Below are 22,854 nucleotides of genomic sequence, written 5' to 3' on the forward strand. Positions count from 1 at the left end.
GTGCAGATGGGATTCTGATAATAATAACAACTGGAATTTTCATAGCACTTTACAAAATATGTTCACTAAGAGCATCTCATTTAATCCCTGAACGTTTCAAGAGTCTACATGTAGTGATCACACCCAGCAAGTCAAACCATCCTATTATTTGAGGATATGTGGCCACTAATCCATTGAGACATACGTTACTTAAACTTTGATGTTCTTTAAAGCTTTGCTGCTTTCTTTTTAATGATCTCTATGAGCAACCAGAGAGACCTGCTTTGAAAACATTTCAGGCTAAGATAATCACAGCCCATGCTCCCAATGTGTAGGACTTTGGGATCTTGATTGTGTACTCCTTCATTTATTGGAGCTAACTGACAACAAATAGGATAATGTAGACTTTGCCTGTGGTCACTGCCTGGGGCACTTTGGATGCAATGAGAGGTGACCATTATTGAAGCTTTGTGTCTGTCTGAACTCCTCATACTGTATAGGAGGCTCTCTATTTTCCCCTCTGCGTGTGAGGTTATCTCCGCTTCTGGGTCTTGGCAGAACAGATTACTGCTATATCTCTGCTGTCCAAATTTTATTAAAAGTTCAGTTGCGAGGCCGGGCGCGGTGGCTCAAGCCTGTAATCCCAGCACTTTGGGAGGCCAAGACGGGCGGATCACGAGGTCAGGAGATCGAGACCATCCTGGCTAACACGGTGAAACCCTGTCTCTACTAAAAATACAAAAAACTAGCCGGGCGAGGTGGCAGCGCCTGTAGTCCCAGCTACTCGGGAGGCTGAGGCAGGAGAATGGCGTGAACCCGGGAGGCGGAGCTTGCAGTGAGCTGAGATCTGGCCACTGCACTCCAGCCTGGGTGACAGAGCGAGACTCCGTCTCAAAAAAAAAAAAAAAAAAAGTTCAGTTGCGAAAAACAAGATTTGAGGAAACTTTGCATAGAAGATATTCTATCTATCCATGCCTCTAAATATTTGAAATTCGATCATTGGATTAAGCAAGGCAATCAGAGAGCCTGATACCCCCACCCTTCTGAATTGTGTTTGCTAACCTGCCCTTCAGTGAGCTCACCACTGGTCAGCAAGGAGGACAATAAAGGAAACAGCAGTCGTGAGATAGGAAATCGTGTCCACATGGAAATACTATTGTTGACATTGACCTACTCGCCATCTAGCACCTTCCTCTTTGACGATCTAAAGGACAATTAGCCTTCAAGTCTTCAGAGAAAGAAGCGTACTTCTGCTGAGATAATATGAACACTTAGAGATTGTGCTCATTTTGTAACTAACTCTCTTAAATTCTTTACTTTGAGTAAATTTCTGTCCACCTTCACTAAACGTGGCAGCTTGCTGATTGGTGTCCTGAATTTACTCCAGCTTTCTTTTCTTATCCTGATTTTTTAAGCACCTTGGTTTCCTCATCTATTTTTATTTTATTTGCAGTTTCTGTCAGCAGCCTCAAATGCTCTTCTGAATGAGGCAGATTATAAAAATAAATTATCCCACTTATATATAGAATCTAAAAAGGTGGATCTCATAGAAACAGAGTAGAAAGGTGGTTACCAGGGGCTGTGGGGAGAGGGAGAGGTGCAAGTCTCAGATTGGAGGAATACGTTTTAGTGACCTGTTGCACTGCATAGTGACCAGAGTTAATAATAATGTGTTGTATATTTCAAAACTACTTTTAAAAAAGATTTTTAATGTTCTCATCACACACACACAAAAGGTAAGTTGGTGAGGTGATAGATACGTTAATTAGCTTGATTTAATCTTTCTACAATGTATACAAAGATCAAAACATTACTTGATTAAATCTTTATACAATGTATACATAGATCAAACCATTACACTGTACCCCATAGCTGTAGACAATTACTATTTGTCAATTAAAAAACAAATTAATAAAGTATGAATAATGTGAGCAATATCATCATCTCCATTCCTCACATTAGAAAGCAAGCATTAGGCTGAAGAGCTTTTTCAAGATTCAACAGATAAATTAAATTATAAAATGGGGCCTTAACTTGTTAACTACAAAGTTCATGTTCCCTTGTTTATGTATCTACATACATATGACTATCTGGTATGTTAGCACACATAACTGAAATCCAAAGATGATATTTTTAAATATCATGTAACTTTTTAGTTTCCATTCACAACATTAAGACTTTTTACCAGATTTGTCAAGATATGTTATATCAGACTGATTTGGCCTTTACTTTCCTCCCTCTTCCTCTTATTTCTGTGATGGAGATGCCAACATGTAATAGAGGGATCCAAAGTGGATGCCAGAAGAGAGAGAACAATTAGAGGATGCAGAGAATATGTCCAGTGAGACATTTGCTTGTCAATGTCTCCCTGGTGGTATTAGATGGGAGAATGTTCCATCTGAACTGATTAAAATAATGAAACATAGCCTGGTTTTAGAGGAACTTTGTTTTATGATCTTTGAAACAATGCAGACACTCCATTGGGACTGAAAGTTATAATCTAGTAGCAGGCCTAATGGGGCCTGATTTTATTGAGTAGAGAGAAGTGCTTTGTAATGAGTGTACCAGTTATTTGTAAATTGGCATGTCTAAAATGCTTGAGGGCCTCTATACCAGCCCTTTAATATTTTGAAGCTGTTGTCACAGAAATTGCGTTTGTACTTATAATTTGCACTTTCTCCAAAGAAAGTTCTGTGGAAGAAAGTTCTACCTACTCTGACATGATTACAAATGCTGGTTTTTTTGATGACATAATCAGATTTTAAAATATTGTCATTACTTGGTTTCCTTGTAAGGAAAGTTAGAAGAGAGGTAAACTAGTATATCCAAGTTATGGCAGAGTCTACAGGAGAAGCAAAAGTTGGACTTAACCACCAAGCTTCTATAAGGCAAGTTCTTCCCCTAATTCATTCAGATTCTACAAAAGGTGGTGATTCTACAAAAGGCATTCTATGTCAGTCCCTAAGAAAGATTCCACTAATACTCCAAATCATAGAAAAGTTTGCTGAGACTCTTGGTTACAAGTGACAGAACCCAACTAAAACCAATTCAGAAAAAATGTTGGGGGAGTACTTCTTGGCTCAACTAAGGAAATCACAGGGAGGCAAATGTGGAGTTGACCTCCAGATCCGTTGGGACAGTAAATGAAAGAATATAATCTCTCTCATACTGTCTCTTTCTCTCTCATTATCTCGTTCATTCCCTTCATTTATACATATCTTTAGGATGATGAAAACAAGAGGTAGCCATTAATGTTTCACATTTCCACTTTCTGCTTGCTTGGGAATTAGCTCCCATTTCAGTTAGCTATAAAGCCTGAAGAAATTCATATAGCTTAGAAGAGACTTAGGAAATACATCATCCAAATGTCATATGGGGACCTTGTTTGGATCTTGATTTAACAAAATAACAGTAAAACAAATTGAGACAGGGAAATTTGAAACTGATAAAAATTATTTAGTGGCAATAAGAAATTATTATTAATTTTTAGGCATAATAATGGGATTGCTGTATGTTTTTAAAAGTCTTTATCTTTTAAAGATATGTACAGAAATATTTATATGTGTATATGGTCTCTGGGAAGTTGCTTCTAAGTAATCCAGTATTGAGCTAGAAAGGTAGTAAGTGGGTAAATAGATGAAACCAGAATGCCCATGAATTGAACTTGTCGAAGCTAGGTGATGGGTTGATGGTGGTTCATTGCATTACTCTCTCAACTTTTGTGTATGTTTAAAATTTTCCAAATGAAAATCCTTTTTGAAAGGATTTCAAAAATTAGAATCTAGACCAAAGGCAGTCCTAGAATTCCATGAGTGTCTCTACCTTCAGGTTGTTTTCCAGTTAGGGAGATCTTCCCTTTAGATATGCCTGTTCCAATGATCCTAAAAAGTCCAGATAGCCCTGAGCGAGTAGGCATCAAAACAATTTCTCCTCTGAAATAAACTCAGCCACTCTACCCAGCAACATGGCCAACCGTAACCACAAGGAATGGGGACCACAGGGAGAAGTTGCAGTAACGATGAGCTTACCACATTGATCATTCCACCAAAGTGGGTACACATTTACCAGGAAGGTGATTTTACTGCTATTTGCAAGAATGTTAGGCTTGCCGTGGGGTATTCAGTGGAAAGCTCCCAGGAAAAGACAGTGAGACGTGACCCTCGTCTTTGGACCCTTGCAATCGGCAGAGCACTCATCAGTGTTTGGAAAGCATACTGCAAGAGTGGGAATTACTGTTTTCAAGGATTTGCAGTGCTTATTTTTGCACATATGAATATAATTACCATAGAACGATAGTTCAGATGTAGATGTTAAAGTTACAATAGGGACTTGATATTTCTCTTCAAGTCTTCAGTTTCTGTGCGGTAAAATGAACAGGTAGAGCTCTTAATTTGTCATTATTAAATTTCATATACCTAGCACTTTAGCAAGCTCTAACTGCATAAGCCTGTCTAGAACTTGTCAATTCAACCCCAAGTCTCTATCATCTGTTTAAGAAAACAGTGAACTGAGAAAGTGACTCTGTATTATAGGATCGATGGTTTACAGCCTTAAGTGAACCATTCTGACTCAGATTTCAAATCTGAAACTCATATACTTACTAGTAAAGCCCTTGACAGGAGAAATATTCCAAATGTGTAACAAGAGTGGGCAAAAAACACACAAAAACATCAACAATAGGTATAAGATTTTGCAATGCCATCTGGTGGATGTTACTAAGCCATATCCATGTTCACGTTTCCTTCCTTCCTGCTTCAGTCTCTTTGTCTTAAATGCTTGGGTTTCTAAAAGGAGAAACTGTTTGCTGTAAATTCTGACTTTGAGGTTGGGGGTTGGAAGACAAACTTTCTCGTAAAAGGCAGAGTGTTAGAATAAAAAGCAAACCTAAGTTAACTTGATCCGTGGAGGGTAGCCTTCCCTTCCCTGGGTTAACCCTAATTGGAACTCCTCATGGAATTCACTAATGATTTCCTTATGATGTGATTAATAACAGGAGGATGCTGTGGAAATACGTCCAGTACCAGAATGTCCCAAGGAACACCTGGGCAACAGAATATTGGTCAAGTTGCTGACCTTGAAGTAAGTATCAACAAACACACTACCACTATTTTGAGATTTATCTTGCCTTTTACATACAGATGTTGTCTTTATTGTCAGAGCTTAAATCAGAAAGGAGCTCCCAAAATCCTTTTATTTTATTTTATTTTATTTTATTTTATTTTATTTTATTTTATTTTTTGAGACAGAGTCTCACCCTGTCACCCAGGCTGGAGTGCAGTGGCACCATCTCGGCTCACTGCAAGCTCCGCCTCCCGGGTTCACGCCATTCTCCTGCCTCAGCTTCCTGGGTAGCTGGGACTACAGGTGCCTTCCACCACGCCCGGCTAATTTTTTGTATTTTTAGTAGAGACAGGGTTTCACCGTGTTAGCCAGGATGGTCTCGATCTCCTGACCTCGTGATCTACCCACATCGGCCTCCCAACATGCTGGGATTACAGGCATGAGCCACCGCACCCGTCCCAAAATACTTTTAACAGTGGGCAGCTGTGGAGTAGTAGAAAGGGCACCATTTGAGTCTATTCCTGGATTTTTTTCCTACCAACCTTTTGGCAGTCATTATTCTATAATAGAGAAGGCAAACACAAATGTCTACTAAAGTAGGCATGTACGGTAATTGAGTGAAATGACCTACATTAAGAAAAATAACACTTAAATGGGTGGTGTGCTGGTGTTGACTGTACTAACTCATGAGAGCTGACGGTGCACATCTCTTCCTAACCCTGTGTTCAGTGAAGTCACATTGGTAACTTTAATTTGGCCATGGTGAAAGTGTTTACAATGTAGAAATCAGCCAATGCTACACATTTGCACCACCTTCAGCACCCAGAGATTATTTGTTAAACATTTACCAGTATGCCACTGTTGAAACACAATGATAAATGCAACTGAAACTCAGTCTTAGTGCCAGGGGACAACAGGGAGTGGTGGGGACTATAGTAAACCATGTTAATGGGGCACTCACTACTAGCAACAAACTCTTGCCATCCAAATAAACAGGCCCATTTTTGTCAACTGTCTTTTCTATTTTTTCAAGAGAAGCTGAAAACCGAGATTTTTCTGCATAATATGCTGACTCCCTGAAGATTTTCTGATTCCCTTTATAAACACCATATAATTAAAACACAGCCCATCTTGTAGGCCAATTATTTGCCACATCTACTTTAAAGCAGTTGCATCCAAACATTTCAATTGTATACTTTGATAGTTTAAAAAAAATCCTCTATAGACATATATTAATTTTGTACTTTCATATTAACATATTATCTACATTATAAAACATATAACTGAGAAATTTTAAAGAATGAACTTGATACATCTGAATCAATTCTAGTATTTTCTTCTTGCACTGCAATAGATTGTCTTGTGTACCCCAGAGTGCCTCCACGCCTCTCTTCCTCTCTGCAGACTGCTATTTTCAAGAATTAGTTCTTCCTCTTCAAATCCACAGATGAAAACTTCAAAGTTGTACATATATAACTAAGCAAAACTACAGAAGCGTAACATTTATTTATATGCTATTAGATGGGTCATCCGTCTCTCAAAGTCACTTCATGGGTCCCTCCAGCAGCTCTGGTTTGCAGTGAGAAGGCATCTGGATTCTGGATGTAAGGCTGGGTTTCAACCCTGGGAACTTCCCTGGGATCTTGAGTTCTTCCCTGTAAATGAAGTTGATAGACCTTATGGTCTCAAAGTTCCTACCTACCAGAAACTTCTAAGATTGTAACGCATAGCCTCTGCCAACTTCTTCTGCCTCAGAATACAAGCCAGCAAGTCTGCTCGCACAGCTATGGATGGTCTCTTGATGCTATAGTCTCCTCCCGCTGGCCAGTTCTACCAGAGGGGCTTCAGGGTCTTTTGTACGGAGAAATAAGCAGCCCATAAACCAGCTGAGTATCAAGTCGTGGGCACAGAAAAGCAAGCTCTAGCCCTTGCAAACCAACCTGGAAGTGGGAGCTTCCTCGTTGTCTGGTCAGCAGGAGGACTGACTGGAAGTGGCTGTTCCCCTCTGCATTGTTTAGGAAGCCTTCACTATTGTCTGAGGGACCCACCTGCCCCCCACAGGATGCATCATCAGGCTACTTTTAGATGCAATGACTATGTCATTTGAGATGGCAGGAATTCTCTATGGTGCTCATCACCAAGCTTTCTAGACCTCTCCAATGAATAACAGGCAGCTGTTCTCACAGGTGGGAAAACATAGCCACTAAGAGAGATATGTGTTATTTAAAAAAATTTTTAATGGAGGCCAATTGCAGTGATTCACACCTGTAATCCCAACACTTTGGGAGGCCAAAGTGGGATGATCGCTTGAGGCTAGGAGTTTGAGACCAGCCTGGGCAATATAGCGAGACCCCGTCTCTACCAAAAATTAATAGATGTGTTAATTTTTGGTCCTAGATACATTGGGAGGCTGAGGTGGGAGGATCGCTTGAGGCCAGGAGTTCAAGGCTGCAGTGAGCTATGATCATGCCACTGTATTCCAGCCTGAGTGACAGAGTAAGACCCTATCTCTAAAATTAAAAAAAGAGGAGTCACTTGAATATCTCTTAATGAAAATTGTCAAGTACAGTTTCTAGTGATGTCCCCACAACTGCCAAAGCAGAAATTAAGTCAAATTGACATATTTGCCAGGTGCTCTTGGCCTGCTCATGTGTTTTAAATAGTATCCATACTAACCTATAACTGCAAGAGAAGAGATGGACCAAAAAGACAGCCCTAGGAATAACTACTTAGAGTAAACTAGATGAAAGAAAGAAACAAATTCTTATAGGTAAGCCTAGAATGTGACAGTATGAATAGTAAAAATATAAGGGTAATATTAATGGCAAATATTTTCCCATTTACATTGATATGTAGGATTCTATTCATAATACTACATGTTTTAGCAGCTGAAGAATTTGTTTAAAGTTGTGGACATCTATAACTGTCTCTGTATTGCTTTTCAGAAATATAGAAACCCTCAAAGATACAGAAAGAATTGGCTCCTGCCGATTCTGCAAGTGTTCGTAACAGAAAAAAAAAAAAAAAAGAATGACAACAAAGTATTTTTCTGTTTTGTATTTTAAGTGGAGAAATATTTTAAGATGTAATACCATCTTATGAAAAGTAATCGCAGCTCTTAGGAGTCTTCTTGATGGTGAAACTTTAATGTGCAGAAAATTGACCCAGGGAGTTTATTTTAAATGTGGATTTTGGAGGACCTCCCATAGCAGTCTCCTTCAAGAGATTCTGGTTGAGTAGGTCTCAGGTGGGATCAAGAAACTTACATGCTAGCAAACTTCTTTTGCTTCAAAATGCTAGTTTCTGGGGACTACACTTGAAGAACAGACACTCATAGAAAAAGCCCAGGTTCTGTGATCAGAGATGGCTGGGCACAAAACCTGACTGTGCCAATTCCTAACTTTGAGGACTTTGGCAAGTTTCTTAATCTCTGGGAACCTTGGTGTCCTGGTGTATTAAATGCAGATAATATCTGCATTACACTGTAGTTGGGTAAAGAGGCTGATGTGTGGAAAGCACTTATTACAGCACAATTTTAAGTCTTTAATAAATGTTAATTCTCTTTTTCTTTCTCTGAACCACAGAGGACTTATCACTCAGTACCAACCTAAGTATATCACAGCAATATTCAGGCCCTTTGTGTAGTAGGGAGTACACAATTAACTATAGGTTGACCATGCCAGGCAGCAGCTGGTGAGCCTAGGCACAGGAAAGCCCCCAATTGGCCTGGTGCAGTGGCTCACGCCTTTAATCCCAGTACTTTGGAAGACCGAGGCAGGTGAGTCACCTGAGGTCAGGAGTTCGAGACCAGCCTGGACAACATGGTGAGACCCCCATCTCTACTAAAAATACAAAACTTGGCCGGGCATGGTGGTGCATGCCTGTAGTCCCAGCTACTGGGGAGGCTGAGGCAGGAGGATCGCTTGAACCTGGGAGGCAGAGGTTGCAGTGAGCCGAGATCGTGCCATTTCTCTCTACCCTGGGCAACAAGAGCAAAACTCCGTCTCAAAAAAAAAAAAAAAAAAACAAAAAAAACCCCTATTAATCTGCAATTACCTAATAATAGAATAATCATAGAAATCCTCAACACTGGGCTTTTGGGTGGTAAAATGTACATAACATAAAATCTAACGTCTTTTTTTTTTTTTTAATTTGAGATGGAGTCTCACTCTATTGCCCAAGCTGGAGTGCAATGGCACGATCTCGGCTCACTGCAACCTCCGCCTCCCAGGTTCAAGTGAGTCTCCTGCCTCAGCCTTCTGAGTAGCTGGGATTACAGGCACACGCCACCTTGCTTGGCTAATTTTTGTATGTTAGTAGAGACGGGGTTTCACCATGTTGGCCAGGCTGGTCTTGAACTCCTGACCTCATGATCTGCCTGCCTTAGCCTCCCAAAGTGCTGGGATTACAGGCGTGACCCACCGCACCTGGCCAAAATCTACCATCTTAACCATTTTTAAGGTACAGTTCAGTGGTGAGTACATTCACATTGTTCTGCAAACATCACTGCCATCCATCTCCAGGAATTTTTCTCTTCCCAAACTGAAACTCTGTACCCATTAAACATAACTCCCTATCTTCCCTACTCCCCAGCCCCTGGCAACTACTATTCTACTTTCCGCCTCTATGAGTTTTACTACTCTGGGTGCCTCATATAAGGAGAATCATAAAGTAACTGTTTTTTTGTGACTGGCTTCTTTTACTTATCATAATGTCCTCACATTCATCTATATTGTAGCATGTATCAGTAGCTCCTTCTTTTCTATGGCTAAATAATATTCCATTGTATGTACGTAGCACATTTTGTTTTGGCCTCATATATGCATCTGTTAATGGACACATGGGTTACTTCCACCTTTTGGCTATTGTGAAAAGCGCTGTTACTCGGCATTGTTGTTAAGATACATTCACACACATCATCATACAGTATCCTCACAGCAACCTGGAAAATGGAAAGGCAAGCATCCTTTCCTTATTTTGCAGAAAAATAAATGGAATTTGGAAAGGTAAGTAACCTGATTAGGATCGCAGAATTAGCAGGTGGTAGAAGAGTAACAGAGTCCAGGTCTCTGCCTGGGTGCCCTGTGAGTCTGCCATGATTCCAAATTGCCTCATTTCCAAAGGTGCCATTTGAGCAAATAACCCTTTTGTCTGTGCTCATACTCTGTCCAAATATTATTCTAAAAAGTTCTCATTTGAGACAAAGCTATCCATTGATGAAGACATTCTCTCACATATACCTGGAGACAAAACATGGATTTTTGACATGACATCTGAGGTAATGGTAGACTGGGGCTCTCTGCATCCAAGGCTATGGGATGTAAAGCTGAGAAACTTAGAAGACATTCCTCAGTGTTCCATGTGCACCTGTAATGTCCACCAGGATACTAAAGGCGGATAATGTGCCAGGATTATGCTTTGGGATTCACCATTTCAAGGGGAATTGGCAATTAGGGCCAATATGAGGCTCCTCTCTCTAGTTCTCCTGGGGTCCAGGCACCTCAGTGTTTATCTGCTGTGCTCATTCCCCTCCCTGACCTCAAGTCAGCAACTCCCCAGCAATGGAGGTAGGAAGGGCCAGATATTCATCCCCATCAAAACCCAGCCTTCTTCTGACTGTCCCACTACAACTCTAAGGAAAAGCAATTGAACTTTTCTTTTGTTGCTATCTGAAATCCCCATTCCTTAGAATTGAATAAAATATATCTTATCCTTTAATTTTTTTTAATTTCAATGGCTTTAGGGTACAAGTGGTTTTTGGTTACACGGATGAATTGTATAGTGGTGAAGTTTGAGATTTTAGTGCACCCATCACCCAAGTAGTGTACATTGTACCCAATATGTAGTTTTTTATCCCTCATCCCCCTCTACTATCCCCCTTCTGAGTCTCCGAGGTCCATTATACCACTCTGTTTGCCTTGGCGTACTCATAGCTTAGCTCCCACTAACACACGGCATTTGGTTTTCCATTCCTGAGTTACTTCACTTAGAATAATGGCCTCCAGCTCCTCCAAGTTCCTGCAAAAGACATTATTTCATTCCTTTTTATGACTGAGTAGTATTCCACAGTGTATAGATGCCACATTTTCTTTATCCACTCATTAGTTGATGGGCAATTAGGTTGGTTCCGTATCTTCACATTTGTGAAACAGATACTATCCTAGCAATAAAATGTGAAATGTGAACAAGTCCATTACCTCAGACAGAAAGTCTACCCTCTGAAAACACAGTAGTTACAATGATAAGATGAATCAGACTAAGTAGTTACAATGATAAGATGAATTCAGCCCACTCTCTCTTGCAGCGCTGCCAATAAGCAATTTTGGGAGACATCTCAAAAATATACACCACGTTTTTGTAATGTCCACCATGATCTCAAATGATTAGGAATTTTTCACAAACCTCCCATATTTTCCATTAATATCCCAGTGTGATTCTCATATACTTGGAGTTTTCCAAATATTTCTGGAAACTGCTCACATTTTAACCAGTTTATATAGCCAAGCATTTGTCAGAAAATTCAAAATTATGTAAGTTAAAGCCACATAGATTTTCTTCTCTTTCTATGATAGGTTTGAGATTGAAATTGAGCCTCTGTTTGCCAGCATTGCCCTCTACGATGTTAAAGAAAGGAAAAAGGTAAGAAAGCAAAGAAAAATCCATCCCTAAGGCACATATAATGTTTATGATTCTTTGGGTGTATGTTTTTAAATCTTCTTTGCCGCAAGAAGCTATCAGATTTGAAAGCAAATGATCTTTGATGGGTCTAGTTCTGTTGCCTTTGCAATTTTTCAAGCAGTGGTCTGAGAACGTAATTTATGATCTTTGAAGAATTTTTGAGGGAAAGGCTACTGGAGGTGCTGGCCTGGTTGGAATAGAGAAAGAATGAAATAGTACATGGGGTTATGTATAAAACAAACCCATTTAAATACATTTTTAACAAGCTTGGATGTGCATGTAAAGCTTCCTCAGTTTGAGAGTTCTTTGCACTGTGAAATTGGCTCATCATGACCGAAGGGCATCTTACATGGTAGAGGTCTCAGTTTGTTACAGAGTTCAGACCTCACCAACTGTAGTATGCTTTTAATGAAAACAGTGACCTCTCATGTGTTTTTAATGTTTAGTCATTTTGTGACTCCTGGAAGAGGACAGCAATAGCAAATCCAGAGTAGGATGGACACTTCTGTCCTTCTTTACCCATAATCATTCTGTGTTTAAGGAAACAGCTGTCTCCTGCATAAATACTAATAAGAACAGATTTGTGTAAGTTAGGATAGGTTAACTGCTACAAGCAGAAGCCCAAACTCAGTGGTTTAAAGCAGTAGTTCTCAAACTTGAGCATGCATCAGAATCCTCTGGAAGACTTGTTAAAACAGATTGCTGGGCCCCACTCACAGAGTTTCTGATTCAGTAAGTCCAGGTTGGACCTGAGAATCTGCATTTCTTACAGTCCCCTGGTGATGCTGAAGCTACTGGTCAGGGGACCACATTTTGAAAACTACTGGCTTATAAGCAAGAAGTTGCTGTCTTTGTTTCTTTAACCATCCAGGGCAGGAGGAGGGAGCCCTCTGTTCCACGCAGCCATTCAGAAATGCAGGCTGACAGTGGCTCCTCCATCTTCAGTATGTGCCCTCCCCAAATCACTCTTGTCACTGCCATTGCTGCCCCTGAAGAAGAGAAAAGAAGGATGGAGGAGGCCTGGAAGTTTGACACATTGCTTCTGCTCACAATTCGTTGGAGAGAATTCAGTCACATGATCACCCCTCATTGCTAAGGAGGCTGGTAAATGTAGTCTCTGCCTGGGCAGCCACTCCCCACTAAAACTCTCTTGGTGATGAAGGGGAGAACCCAACCATATAGTGGCTCTTAAGTAATATGACGTTAAGAGAGCTAGGAGCACTGCTCACATCATGTTCTTGCTCAGAATCTTCACTAAGATTCACTGCCTACGTTAAGAACAAAGTCTTCAGCTTCCATGCCAGGCTTTCTTCATGATGGCGTTCCTCTACCTTCTCTCTGACCATAGTCTATGCAGAGTCAAGCTGGACCACTGATGTTAACTAAGCTTCCCCCAAGCGTTCAAGCCTCTGAGATATTTATCCGTGCTGTACTCTCTTCCTGGTGCATGGTCACCCCCCACCACTGCTTATCAGAATCTTCTAAGGCCCATCCATCTCCAGTGCTGCTTCCCTGAAAAGTTGTCCTTGTCACCCAACTGCAAATGTCCTGTCACTCTCTGGAACTTCCACAATGCTTCTTTGTGTGCATGTGGTGACTTGTATTTTGCTTTTACTGTAGTTAGTTATATGTTTGCATTTTCTCTCACTTTTTTTTTTTTTTTTTTGAGTCAGGGTCTCTCTCTGTTGCCCAGGCTGGCATGCAGTGGGGTCATCTCAGCTTACTGCAACCTCTGCCTCCCAGGTTCAAGCGACCCTCCCACCTCAGCCTCCGAAGTAGCTGGGACCACAGGCATGTGCCACCATGCTGGCTAGTTTTTGTATTTTTATAGAGGCAGGATTTCACCATGTTGGTCAGACCAGTCTTGAATTCGTGAGCTCAAGCAATATACCCGCCTTGGCTTCCCAAAGTGCTGGGATTACAGGTGTGAACCACCACACCTGGTCCTTCCTTCATTCTTAATTGTGAACTAATTGAGGGCAGAGGTCCTGCTCTTTCGTAGTGAAGTTAACTAGCACATCAGCAATACTCAGGAAATACTGGTGGGTTAATAAACATTTAGATGTTTCAAGGAACATCTCTCAAATGGCTCCAAAATACCTAGACGTTGTGACAAAACATTTATCAGATTTATCCAGCAGCCACTTTCCTAAACCCACATCTATGATTATTACACTTACTCCTTCAGCAAAATTTCTCTGTGGTGTTTCTACTCCTTTTTAACGTGTTTAAACCATGAATACAACAGATCTAATTTGTATTTCACTTTGCTGCTCATTTACAGATCTCAGAAAATTTTCACTGTGACCTGAACTCTGACCAGTTCAAAGGATTTCTGCGAGCTCACACACCTTCGGTGGACGCATCAAGCCTGGCGAGATCTGCAGTCTTCTCCGTCACCTACCCGTCCTCAGACATCTACCTGGTAGTCAAGGTAGTTCAGCACGATCTGATTTGCCCAATCTGATGTTTTCATTGCTGCGTTGTTCCCAGCACATGTTTGGGGTGCACAAAACCTCAGAATGTGTCCACATATCCTCTGAGATTCGCTTTGTTTCCTTCTCAATTTACCCCTTTTCATTTCTAAGTCAACTGTTTCAGATACTGGAAAGACTAGGTTTTGGAGTCATACTGACCTAGGTTTGAGTCCTGACTTTACAACCTAGTAATTAAATGGCATTGGCAATTTCCTGGTCTTCCAGAGACAGGTCTGAGTTTCCTCACCTGTGAAGTGACCTCAGTGGATAGTCATGACTACAGAATAAAGTTTGGCACATCTTGGGCACCCTTCTCCTAAGGAGAGTTCTCTCAGTGACCTGGTGTGGAGAAGCTGCTGTGGAGAAAGAAACAAAATCTCTGGGCTAGACTTTCCTGACGATGCTCATGTTGCTCTAGAGATGCATAGTTAAGTGTTCCCAAGTCCAGGCTCTTACAATTTGAAGTGTGGGCTGTGGTTTTCAAGTTTCACCCTCCCTTTTTTTTTTTTTTTTTTTCTTCTTACCATGTCACAGACTGTCTCTAATGAGAGTTGAAATCTATGGGGCAATTATAAGCAGAAGAGCCTTTCATTCTAGACTATACTGTTTGCTGTTATAAGAAAACCAGATCCTTTCTCTGTGCACCAAAATGACTGGTTAGAAGTTAAAAAGCATCAGGTATTTTACCTACCTTAGACCAGATAATTGGTCTTATTGACTCTTTTTTTTTTTTTTGAGCGGAGTTTCGCTCTTGTCACCCAGGCTGGAGTGCAGTGTCACCACGTCGGCTCACTGCAACCTCCACCTCCCGGATTTAAACGATTCTCCTGCCTCAGCCTCCCGAGTAACTGGGATTACAGGCACCCACCACCCCATACCAGGCTAACTTTTGTATTTTTAGTAGAAACGGGGTTTCACCATGTTGGCCAGGCTGATCTCGAACTCTTGACCTCAGGTGATTTGCCTGCATTTGGCCTCCCAAAGTGTTGGGATTACAGGCGTGAGCCACTGCGCCTGGCTGTAAAAACATTGTAAAAACAAAACAACAAATTCAAGTGTCTGATTTCATGTGCACCCAGCCTCCTAGGTTTGGAACATTGTCTCGTTAGTACAGTGTTTTATGTCTGTAGTCTCAGTGATCGCCCCATGATTTCATGGATTCCAAATAATTCAGGTAGCTTGGAGGTCACTTAACAGATGGCAAATGTCTTTTCATTCTAGCTTCTTTAACACCATATAACAAAGATTATGAGAGGTTACTGTAGCTTGAGGGAACTTATTTAAGCTTATAGAAAGTATAGTTAAAATTATGCTGCTGAAAAGACACTTCTATTGTTGTCAAACTTTAATGTGTCTCTTTTTCATTGCAATATTACTTAGACATACAGGAAAATTAAATCCCGCTGTGGTAGCCCTGTAGGTAAGTTCACATTTCTCTGTCAGCCTAGGAAACCGAAGAAGCCAACACTAGTTCTGTAGAGCCAAATTTTATCTCAAACTCTACTTCCCAGTGGATGACTTTCTCTTGATTAATCCATCATATTCTGCCAAGTAACAGTGGTTATCCATTGGTTACTATCACTTACTAGGTATGTTCCAAAATTTTCAAACATGTAAATGTGTTCATTTGGCATAACAAACATACCAAAGTGTTTGGATAGATTTAAGAAACTGAAATCTACTCAACAGGACAGGCCCTGGTTGGCTTTCTCTTTGCTTTTCTTTATCGTGATGCCATCATTGTTGCTTCTTTCCCTTTAAATACATAGTAAATGGTGTTAAACTATTTAGCACATCCAGGCGGACATTATTTGATGAGAGGGGCTTCTTTCTTTTTTTGTTTATAATCCCAGGCTGAACATCAGGGTCTTTGCTGTATTTTAGGCAGTGTCATCTCGTTCAGGCATTGCATATAATATGACTTTAAGGGATTATTTCTGCTTAAAGGTTTAATTCAAGATTTTGTGAAATTTTTTTTAAAAAGGGTTTGTTTTACAATCAAGGAAAGAAGAGTGAAAATGGGAGTGAATTGGAAACTTTTCAAAAGTTGTTTAAAAATAGATATGCCGTGCCCAATTTAAATATTTAATAAGTTGCCATGTGCCTATCCTTATGTGAGAGCCACATAGTTTGAGAAAACACAAAGCAGAGAGCCTAGCACCTTAGAAGTCTTTCAAATGGTAAATTTCTCACCTCAAAGAGTTTACAATCCAGTTAAAAAACAACTTGGAAGTTGAAGAAATGGGTTCAAATTCCCATTTTGCTACATTTGCTGTAGCAAACCCAGCAAGTCTGGTCTCTCAGTCTACTTGGACAGTGATCCCTGTGCCTGAGTGGTTTTGAAGAAAATTGAAATAATGTATGTAAAAACACCTACCCTGTTCCTGACATACCGTAATTAGGTAAACAATAAATGGCTATTAAATATGAAAAAAAAATAGATATGCCAAGTGTTAATGCTACCCCTTCTGAATAGAGCAGAAAGTAGTCTCTTCCCTTAAGAAAAGTTCTAGGTTAATCTGATAGGCTTCTTTGTCCTACTTTCCATGGTTATGAGGAGTCATGCATTTCATTACACACCTTTGCATAAATCATGAAGGACCAAATAATAGGTTCTCATGTCAGCCTGCAGCTCCTTCTCATGAAGTACCTGGAGTTCTCCTGGCCCACTGCAGCCAGGGCAGTAGTATCTGCTGGTCTGGTCAAATCTGACTTCTCCTGCTTCCTGTATCTTCCATGATACACACTACTAGTGCATGAAGCTGTGGCATTCCCCTTCCTTGCTTCAGGGTCCTAATTAAGAAGTTCTTAATCTCTGTTCAGAATTTATTCTAAAGACCACATTTTTAATCCGTTCACTTCATGGAAAAATTAGCCTCCTTCCAATTTGTTCTACAAGCTCCTGACTATGAACTTCAGGAGAATAGGGGCAGTGTTTATCGCCACCTTATCTCCCCAGCTGCTGCCATATAGAAGGTACTCAATAATGAGTAAATGATTACTGATTACCAGGAATACTGGTCAGTTTCTAGCTCAAGTGTTATGTGCCTATGTTTTCAGTGTGGTGCATCTCTCAGTGGGATTCGCCTTCTCTTCAGGCTGTGGCAATGGGAGGGGGTTTTGAACTTCTTTTATGAGAAGAGAGACTTCCTGCTTGGAGTCCTCCCTGGAGCAGATATAAATTGAGTAGCCTCATGCTGCTTCCTTTGAAACCCCATAAATACCCCTTAATCATGGGGATTGTTAAATACTTTGTGCCTAAGCACCTATTAAGCATGTGTCCCTTTTGGACTATGTTGACCCAAATTCCTTCTTCAAGGATCATTTCAACTGTTAGGACTGAATCCACTGGTTTTACTCTTCAACATCTAAGTTAAATTTTCTTTGAGCAGAGAGTTAAGATATTTCAAATTTCTCCTTGTCTTTCTTTTAAATATGGTTCCCAAATTTATGACAACTGGCCAGCCAGTCACTTTACCTGAAGCAAGACAGAAGACACTTCATTCATTCTTATTACCAGCATTCATTCCTATTACCAACCAGTTAGCAAACCGAGAAGCTGCACATCCCAATGCTTTTGAGTTTCTTTCCAAGTCTGTTAAATCCAGAGAATTCGCCCTAATAGGAATTACAAAGGTGACAGTTACAGATAATTTATTCAGTTCAGGCATTCATTTCATGGAAAGTTTTAGTCCAAAACCCCACTTTCACAGAGACCGTATCTCTTTTTTACATTGTAAGCAATAATAAAGAAAATGAGCTTTCCACTTCTTACATATGTCTCCTGGGTTTTGTTTTATAAAATAACTTTTATTGCCTTTTTTATTATATACATAATGCATGTTTATTGTTTAAAATAGAAAATACACATAAGCAATGGGAAGAAAATAAAAATCACACATAATCCCACCATACAAAGATAACTACTATTAACACTTGCTGCATTTGCTGTGTATCTACTGTCACCCTTTTAATATGCCTTTATAATTTTTAAATAAAATCATATGCTATTCTTTATATAAACTTTTTAATCAAAAAACATGTATCACAGATATCTTCCTATGTCATCAAATATTGTCATAAAATGTAATTTCGATGGTTGCATAGATTCCTTTATATGGATATAATTTATATGCCTTATTTTAATATTATTTTTATTGGTAGATTGAAAAAGTCCTGCAGCAGGGAGAGATTGGAGACTGTGCAGAGCCCTACCTGGTTATCAAAGAAAGTGATGGTGGAAAGGTATGGTAATTTGAGTATTGTTAAATGGAGATATCTTAGAAGAAGCTGATATTTTCAGAAGTGTTACACAAAATAGTTAATGGGCTTTAGTCCCTAATGTGTCCCTATATAAGACACTATTACAATGTAATTCAATAAAAGAGGGAAAGGAAACTGGTCACTGACTTTTTTTTTTTTTTTTTTTTTTTTTTTTTTTTGAGGCAGTGTCTTCCTTTATCTCTTAGGCTGGAGTGCTATAGTGTAATCACGGCTCCCTACAACCTTGAACTCCTGGGCTCCAGTGATCCTCCCCCTTCAGCCTCTTGAACAGCTGGTACTACAGGCACATGCAACCATGCTTGGCTAGTTTTTTATTTTGTGTAGATATGGGGTCTCACTGTGTTGCCCAGGCTGGTCTCATACTTCTGGCCTCAAGTGATTCTCCTGCCTCTGCCTCCCAAAGTGTTGGGATTACAGGTGTGAGTCACCACGCCCAGCCTGATGATGATTTTTTTAGAGAAATAAATCCTTGAATTTTCTAATGTTGACATACATCAAGGTCTGATCACATAACTTGTTTGGGGTAAGGCCACCCCCAGTTGTCTTCGTTCTGAGGCTCTGACTCGGCTGGTTGGGAGGTCCACGGAGACCCCAAAACTGAACAGTGCCAGAGCTCTCCTGGCCTTCCTCCACAGCATGGGCCACTGCCCTTTCAGGTATGCAAATAACTGGGAATTGGCTGTCACTACTATGCGTTATATATTCATTAGCACAACATAGGTGTTGAGCCTATGAAAAGGATATCTTTTCTTAGCAGCAATTGCAAAGATTCCCAGTGTGATTTTTAAAACGTGGCCTTGGCTGGGCATGGTGGCTCACACCTGTAATCCCAGCACTCTGGGAGGCCAAGGCGCACAGATCATGAGGTCAGAAGATTGAGACCATCCTGGCTAACATGGTGAAACCCCATCTCTACTAAAACTACAAAAAATTAGCCGGGCATGGTGGCACACGCCTATATTCCCAGCTACTCAGGAGGCTGAGGCAGGATAATCACTTGAACCCGGGAGGCAGAGGTTGCAGTGAGCCGAGATGGTGCCACTGCACTCCAGCCTGGGCAGCAGAGTAAGACTCCGTCTCAAAAAAAAAAAAAAAAGGCCTTTCTGGAATAAGACCTACCTTATTAGTATAGTACTCTACAGACTCATAAATGTCAGGTGAGAGATATTGAGCTCAAGGCATTTCTTTTTAATCTATCTTTTATTCTGAACTCAGAAAGAACACCTTGGAAGTGTTGTAAACTTCCTAAGGAGTTGTTAGGAAACTGTTTAGAACTTTTTGGAGTTTTCCAAGGCAACTTTTGGAGAAATAGGTTCACTTGGGAGCTTGATAGATGATAAACTAAACTTGATTTCAAGATCGTCTTATGCAAATCCAAGTCACATAGCCAGCCACCAAAAGAATTGGTAATCTGGTGTAATGAGTCCCTTTTTGTTTTTGTTAGCTAAAAGTGTATTTTACTAATTAAATGTAGCCTTTTTGTAAACTCCTCATTTTTTAATCTTTATTTCCTTATCAGCTAGACTGGCCTGAGTGCGTCGTTTTTCTGCCTGTTCACTGTTTTTATTTTTTAGTGGGAAGATATGTATTTACTCTTTTTAATCAGTAGGGTTTGGATTTTAGAGATGGCTGTCATATTCAGGTCGGAGGCAGTCGACTTGGTGCTGATGCTTGTTTCAGCTTGTTTCTTTCCATTTTCCTCCAGAGTAAAGACAAGATTGAAAAACTAAAACTCCAAGCTGAATCCTTCTGCCAGCGTTTGGGGAAATACCGGATGCCCTTTGCCTGGGCACCCATTAGCTTATCAAGCTTCTTCAATGTCTCCACCCTTGAGAGGGAGGTAACTGATGTGGACTCCGTGGTTGGTAAGATTTTCACCTGCAGTGGGAAAGGGAGGGCTCCCCAGTGTGCCACTGCTCAGGTCCACAGCTTAGTAGTTGGGGGCTGGGGGCACAGTGAGGTGTGGCAGGTGGAGAAGAAGAAGGAGATAAATAGAATGAAACACTATTACAACTGGATTACATATATTTGGACAGTGATCTCCAAAAGAAATCATCATGAACATTGGTAAAGATTAAGTATACTCTTATAGTAAGATTTTCTAGATAGTATGACACTTAAATAAGTTAATTTTTGGTAGCCACCCCCTCTCTGAAGTAAAACTTTAACAAGAAAATGTAGTAACCATCTGTAGCATGTTAAGCAGAGACACCGTGGTTGATTCCTAAACCTGAAAAAAAAAAAAGCCTCTGTTACAAAGCCTTCAAAAAGCAAAACTCGACAGGGCATGGTGGCTCATGCCTGTAATCTCAGCACTTTGGGAGGCCGAGGTGGGTGGATCACTTGAAGCCAGGAGTTCGAGACTAGCCTGGCCAACATGGTGAAACTCTGTCTCTACTAAAAATATGAAAAGTTTGCTGGGTATGGTGGTGCATGCCTGTAATCCCAGCTACTTGGGAGGCAGAGGCAGGAGAATCGCTTGAACCAGGGAGGCAAGGTTGCAGTGAGCCAAGATTAGGCCTCTGCACTCCAGCCTGGGTGGCAGAGCATGCCTCTGTCTCAAAAAAAAAAAAAAAAAAAAAAGAAGAAAAGAAAAAAGAAAAAAACTCAAGTTTCCCAGCAATATTTCTAGTTCTTTAAAGTTTACTTTGCCAAGTGCAATGAAAAAATGGGCATCCAAAGAATATCAATTTACTGTTAGTTTATTTAGCATATTTCTTTTTCATCATCTCACCCTCGATCTGAATCATTCATTCCTACGCTGCTTGGGTGTGGAAATTTTCAAAAGGGTTGCAAGTTTTCAAGTGGACCTGCCCACATCACCTGTGGTGGGATTTCTGTTTCCCTAAATGCTTTTGTATCCACCAAATATATAAGTCTGTGTTCACATTTTTTCATGCACTCCTTAAGCTAAGACTTAAGCCACTTCTGAAATGCTACCTTGAGCAGGGAAGTGGAGGAAAGGACATTTTGTGATTGCTGCTGCTATTTTGGAGTTACTGGTACATAATCACCAGTCAGAACTCCTGGGTTATTTCTGGTTCGTCAATAACACACCTCACTTTACCACATCCTGATCTTCCTGCCACAGCTTTCTTTAAAGTCATCTATGTAGACCCAAGTAACTTATTGATAAGAGTTATGTATACAGCTTAGAAGGCACCACAAGCTAGGTAATTCAGGTATAGGGCGTGCTGAGGCCTCAGTCATCTCTAGTCAAGGATAACTTTACAACAAAGACTGATTCTTAAGGAGCAACCAGAAGATGCAAAGATGTCATGTATTATATTGAGACAGAATGGCAAGTTTAGGTGGGTAGAGGCAGCAAGAAATTCTAATTCAGCATCATGGTAAGAATTAAGGAGAAGAAGATATTCAAAGACAGGAGTTGGAACTATTCTAGTTCTAAGCAATTTGATTATTTACAACAGAACCCGTGAGTTTTTGCAGTATAAAAGCAACAAGATCTCCACCCAAATCCCAAAAAGGGATAAGAAACAACTGGGTAAACTATCAGGCTCCCAGCCCAAGTCTGGATGTCATTTGGAGTTCTAATTCCCATTGGGCAGATCACCCAAGGCAGAAACTCAACCTTGCTGCCTGGTCCACATAATGAGAGCAGAGGAACGCTGGGATTCAGAATGTCCACAGACTGACCCCTGCATGTTTGGGTCACAATCCAAAATGCCTTTAGGGGCATTTGAGTACATGCCTCTCCCAGTGGAATGCAAATATAGAAATAAAAGAAAAGCAAACAGTGTGCTGACTAAATAAAACTTATCAGGAGACCCTGTTCTGGCCATAGCTCTGGACTCTTGCCGGGTGGCATCTGGTCTACCCTAATTTCCATGTGGGAGGGGCCCATGGCTGCTCCTGGCCTCTCTCCTCTGGTCAGAGGAGGATTAAGAACACCAACAGGAGGACTAAGAAAGGTAGGGGCCAATGGAAGGACATTTTCATTCAAAACAGGATGGCCATTTTCAGTGTTCCTGATCAGTGACTTTAAACATATATATTGTAGAGTTAATAACTGCTGTGTGTTTGAACAGAAAGGCATACTTTGGAATGACACTTGTTTTTCTTAAAGGAAGAAGCTCAGTGGGTGAACGGAGGACATTGGCCCAATCTAGAAGGCTTTCTGAAAGAGCCCTCTCCTTGGAGGAAAATGGGCTTGGATCCAACTTCAAAACCTCCACCCTGAGCGTTAGCAGCTTTTTCAAGCAGGTATCTCTTCACATTACAGTGTGTCTGGATTTTCCCCATACTGGCATGGGCACTGGAACCCACAGGAGGAGGATATGTAGTGATTAAGAGAGCAAATTAGTTAACCTCACTGTCTTAGTTCGTTTTCTGCTGCTTATAATAGAGTATCTGA

General features: G+C 40.6%; 1 protein-coding gene across 3 annotated transcripts in view; it reads left to right on the plus strand.

The window, feature by feature from the left end:
* The window catches only part of DOCK8 (dedicator of cytokinesis 8), a 239,730-nt gene that overhangs the window by 88,002 nt on the left and 128,874 nt on the right, over nt 1-22,854 (plus strand). For all 3 annotated transcript variants that reach the window (XM_030920159.1, XM_030920161.1, XM_030920160.1), the window contains 6 exons: nt 4,973-5,058; nt 11,613-11,679; nt 14,003-14,152; nt 18,360-18,440; nt 20,185-20,344; nt 22,567-22,703. In XM_030920159.1, coding sequence (XP_030776019.1) covers nt 4,973-5,058; nt 11,613-11,679; nt 14,003-14,152; nt 18,360-18,440; nt 20,185-20,344; nt 22,567-22,703 — 681 coding nt within the window. The remainder of the gene's footprint in view (nt 1-4,972; nt 5,059-11,612; nt 11,680-14,002; nt 14,153-18,359; nt 18,441-20,184; nt 20,345-22,566; nt 22,704-22,854) is intronic.

The sequence above is a fragment of the Rhinopithecus roxellana genome, chromosome 16 (genome assembly GCF_007565055.1).
Source record: "Rhinopithecus roxellana isolate Shanxi Qingling chromosome 16, ASM756505v1, whole genome shotgun sequence".
NCBI classification, from domain to species: domain Eukaryota; kingdom Metazoa; phylum Chordata; class Mammalia; order Primates; family Cercopithecidae; genus Rhinopithecus; species Rhinopithecus roxellana.